Consider the following 4,587-nt stretch of genomic DNA (forward strand, 5'->3'; position numbering starts at 1 on the left):
CGGCAAAGAAGCGGAGCGGCGCAGCAATCGGGGTTGTGTATTTTTTAAAAAAACTGAAATGTGCGCATGCTCCGTTGGGTGCTTGTGCGCATCCGTGGAGACTTGGGGGGGGAAAACCTTTTTGCGAGGGGACATGGGCGGGCGCTGGAACTACCACCAGAAACGCGATCAGACGCCCGCCCTTGCCCCGCGGTTTCCGGAAACTAGTACCTCCAAGGTACTAGTTTTTTACCCCGCATCTTTGGCGGGAAGCCTCGGGTGCGCCACGGGTGCTCTATGCTTCCCAGATGTGGCGGTGAGATCGCGCCCGGAAAATCCGCCTATCTTCCGTCTCTCTAGCATGCCTAATGCTCTGTGTGACCGGGGCCACAGTATTCCAAATGAGGCTGCACCATAGATCTATACAGGGGCCTTACAATATCAGCCATGTTATTCTCAGTCCCTTGCCTAATAATCCCATACATAGAGTTTGCCTTCTTCACTGCTGCAGCACATTGGGTCGACTTTTTACTGAACTATCCACTATGACTGCAAGAACTTTTTTCCATTTCAGTCTCAGCAAGTTCAGACCCCATTAGCCTATACTTGAGGATGGGATTTTGTTGTCCCAGTGTGCATCGCCTTACACTAACCAACACTGAACTTTATTTGACACATTATCGCCCTCTCTCCCAGTTTGTGGAGGTCCTTTTGGAGCTCTTCACAGTCAGCCTTGGTTTTCACCTTCCTGAATTATTTGGTGTCATCTGCAAATTTGGCCACTACACTACTCACTCTAGTTCCAGATCATTTATGAACAAATTAAACAGTATTGGCCCCAATACTGATCCTTGTGTGATTCTAATGCTTACTTCCCTTCATTGTGAGAACAGTCCATTGATTCCTGCTCTTTGTTTCCTGTCATTTAATCAGTTTTTAATCCATAAGAGAACCTATCCTCTTATCCTATGACTGCTAAGTTTACGCAGGAGTCTTTTATGACTTACCTTGTTAAAAGGTAAATACTAGCAAATCTGTTTGGAAGAAACAACATAAATGTTTCCTGCACTTTTGAGGGTTTATTGATGAAGTATGCTTGTTTCAGAAAGGAGCTGTGCACAGCCATAGAATATTTTGGACAATTCTGCTATGAAGTCTCCTGTATATCTGTCTCCTTACCGTTTGAATAGTTGATGGAACATCATTCCATTGGCTCAAAATCTGACTAAAATCTGACCTTTTTCTTTACTGTCTTGGTCTTTGAAAGTCTTGCTTATTTTGAGAGCTGACGTACTTTTACCTTCCTCCATCTGAACAGGGAATATATCTTAGTTCTTATGGTATTTCTAATAGATCCTTGGGGAGGGTTGTATTCTGAGTTGGTGATGCCTTCCCCAACATTCTCTTTGGACAGCTAGCTCATGGTTGGCTTCCCTTCAAATGTAGAAAATAACTTTGTTCTTTTTGGAGGGAGAAAGTAGAGGGCTCCAAATCCTAACATACCTGGAAAACCAGGAATGTCTCTGGAATTCTAAGACATGGAAGGTAGCATGGATTCCTTCTTCCTTTTTTCAAAACGACTTTCCCCTGTAATGGATGGTGAAAGGCCTTCCCCATTCTATCAATCACCAGTCCCCTTTATTCCTGTTTGGTGTGTGTGCGGAGCAGCTAAAAGCCTAACAGGAGCCCGATGTGGGGGGGGGGGGAGTGGAAGAGTTAATTTGGCTGCACTGTCAATTCTTGTCACATAGTACTAACTTTAGGTGCTACTTTAAAGAGGAGGCTGTGTTGTCTCAGAGCTTAGTTACTAGGGAAAGCTAGCTGAAGCACTGGAATTTCCAGAAGGAGCTCAAACGTACACTGTGAGACGCCTCAGGTTGGGGAAAGGCTAAAGAGTCACTTCAAGAATAAAAGCTTGGCTGGTAACTGTTCTCTGTGCTCCTGCCTTGACAACTGAGACTTTATAACTGTTTGAGCCCAGAAAATACTGTTATACCTGTTTCAAGACCCAGGTTCGAATCTCCATCTTGCTGTGGAAGCTCCCTGGGTGGCCCAGTGGCCACCACCACAGAACTGGTCTATAGTTTTCCTAGGTAGAGGCTACTGTGGGGGAAGAGAAAGCTAAATACAGAAGGACAGATAAATGTACATTGGCTATTGGATGGGAAGGTGAGAAGGAAGCAGGAAAAGAGGAGAGGCTATAGGGGCTTTTAGGAAAGGAAAAGCAGAAACAGTGGAGGGGAGGGAATGCCTCCTGCAAGTCAAGTCCTTATGAGTTCCCAGTTGTTCAAGACTAGTTAACATCCTCCAAAGTAGACTGCATTGGTCCATAGTAAAATCTAAAAACCAAAGCTAGAGCAGTTTCATATAAAAATGTTTCCTTTTGATGAATAGGGTTGTGCAGTAACAGCCATACTTGACCCTCTAAGGACCTGTAAAGCCACTGCTCCCTTCTAGGTCTTGGTCGTTTCTAATGATGAAAACAAAAGTTGCTAATACTGGCAGCTTTCAAAGCTGTAATATTTTAATACAAAATAATTACATTTTTTTAAAAAAGGTAATTGCTGATTTCCCTGTTTTGTGGTACCTGTGTCCATTTGTGTTCCACTAATGGGGATTGTTAGGGGATTCAGCCACTTTACTCTGAGCTTGGGAGGCGAAAGAGCAAGTAGGACATGCTGCTGCTAAAAGCTGAGACTGAGTGAAGGGTATTATTGTTTTTTCCCAAAGAGGCTGATTTGCAGTAAGCTGTGCTTGATGCTGAGGGCCAAAAATGGCACCTGTGCTTAAATTCTAATTTAGCTTGCTCTCATAATCTCTTGGTGTATAGTGGAGGTGGGCTGGGGCTGAAGACTTCATTGTTTCCCAGTGAAAGGTCGTGAAAGAATAGCAGCAGCAAACCTGTTTGATGCTGAGAAGACCTTAGTTTTAAATCAGATAAAAGGGTTAAATAATTTATTGTTACATTAGTCTCTAATGACCTTGAGGTTCTTGTGGAAGTCTATAGATAAGTAAGCAGTGCTAACTATTGGAGTCCAAAGCTTGTCCTTTCACAGTCACAGTAAGGGGTTCAGTGACTTCCATTCCTCTTAAGAGATGAAGGTTCTGCTCTCACTTGGAAGGGCATCCTTGACTGAGCCATCAGTCAGAGATGGTCTCAACATATCCCAGTAGAAGGAAAATATAGCAGGTCCAGTATTCTGATTTTATAGGTCTCCTTCAGGGCTGTGAGCATGATTGGAGGAAGAAGAGAGCACTTACTTTACAGTAACTTTGGTAGTGAATTTGTAAGATAACATCTCTCCTTATAATAATTGTGTTTTGGGGTGACCCTTAGCCTATGGGGTGGTGAGGAAACATGCGCTCCCTCAGCCATTGGGCTGCCAGCTGCCATTCAGGACTCCTGCCGTCCCATTGACTGGGGTGGGTGGGGAGGAGGGGTGAGGCTAGCCAGACCCTCGCGAACTGGGGACGGGTTCGACCGGCGGCACCCGGTTGGCGGAGAGAGAAGGGGATGGCTGCGCCATGCTTCCCTGTGCCGCCGTGCCCTGGCTCAGGGACGCCGTGGGCACTTTTGCTGGGGGGGGCTCTGCCGGGGTTCCCGGTGCTGCCCCCGGCCTCGCCGCCCTGGCAGCGTGCCCCGCCTCACCTCGGGCTGGGAGGGAAGCCCACACTGCACACCGCGGGCCCACACTGGGGACACCGCGGGCAGTTCTTCGGGGAGGTCGTTCAGCCTCCACCAGCCTTTCCTCCACCGCCCTTGCTGGCCTGCCGGCGCGCCCAACCACGGGGGGGGGGGCAGCCGCTGGAAGGGGGGGGGCTTTAAACCCCCTCCCCTTCCTTTTTGCCCCGGCTGCCCCCCCTTCCCTGTCTGTGCTGGCTTGTTCAACCTCCCTGCGCACCAGCTGGCAGACGGACCCTGCCCGTCTTTGCGGGAGGGGGACTCACACCACCAGGGAAGGTGCCGCACCCATCCACCCATCCATTCCTGCCTGCAACGGGCCTTCCTCCTAGTGTTTATATGCATCAGGAAAAGCACCGTATATATACATCAGGAAAAGCACCGTATTCGCCTTTATGCTGCACTGATCCCTCAGAAACAGTTACTGAAAAATAGTGTTGCAGCATACACAGTAAGCTTCAGGTTTCTAGACTGAATAGTATGATTAAAGGTAGCTATTAATCACTTAGCATTTTGTAACTTGTTTCAGCATTCAGATATTAATACGAGCCTCACCAAAGGCAATAGCAGTCTAACAGAGATCAAGCCTGTCAAACAGGTAACGAACAGGTACCATTTATATTGACTAGTGCATTTATGCAGTGGTGGATCTTGGTGCTGTAAAAGCTAATGTGCACTGTGGGTTCCCTCTTCACAATACTAAGACATACACCTGATTTTTCCAGGGCACATTTTAATATCACTTCTAGATGGGTCATGATCATTCCTTGCATGATAGTGGGACAGTAATTTATTCTTTAGTAAACCTGGTTTTGAAAGAATGTGCTCTGTGTTTTGCTTTTTAGGGTATACAGGGGAAGAAGGTACCAAGCAAGTCCAACTTGAAGGAAGATGACGATCGTTCTGGTCCAATTTTTGTTATAGTC

At 46.8% G+C, this 4,587-nt stretch overlaps 1 protein-coding gene across 1 annotated transcript in view; it reads left to right on the forward strand.

The window, feature by feature from the left end:
- The window catches only part of CKAP5 (cytoskeleton associated protein 5), a 128,787-nt gene that overhangs the window by 72,634 nt on the left and 51,566 nt on the right, over window positions 1-4,587 (forward strand). The window contains 1 exon segment of the mRNA XM_015406899.1: window positions 4,507-4,584. Coding sequence (XP_015262385.1) covers window positions 4,507-4,584 — 78 coding nt within the window.

The sequence above is a fragment of the Gekko japonicus genome, unplaced genomic scaffold (genome assembly GCF_001447785.1).
Source record: "Gekko japonicus isolate JY-2015 unplaced genomic scaffold, Gekko_japonicus_V1.1 scaffold84, whole genome shotgun sequence".
NCBI lineage: Eukaryota > Metazoa > Chordata > Lepidosauria > Squamata > Gekkonidae > Gekko > Gekko japonicus.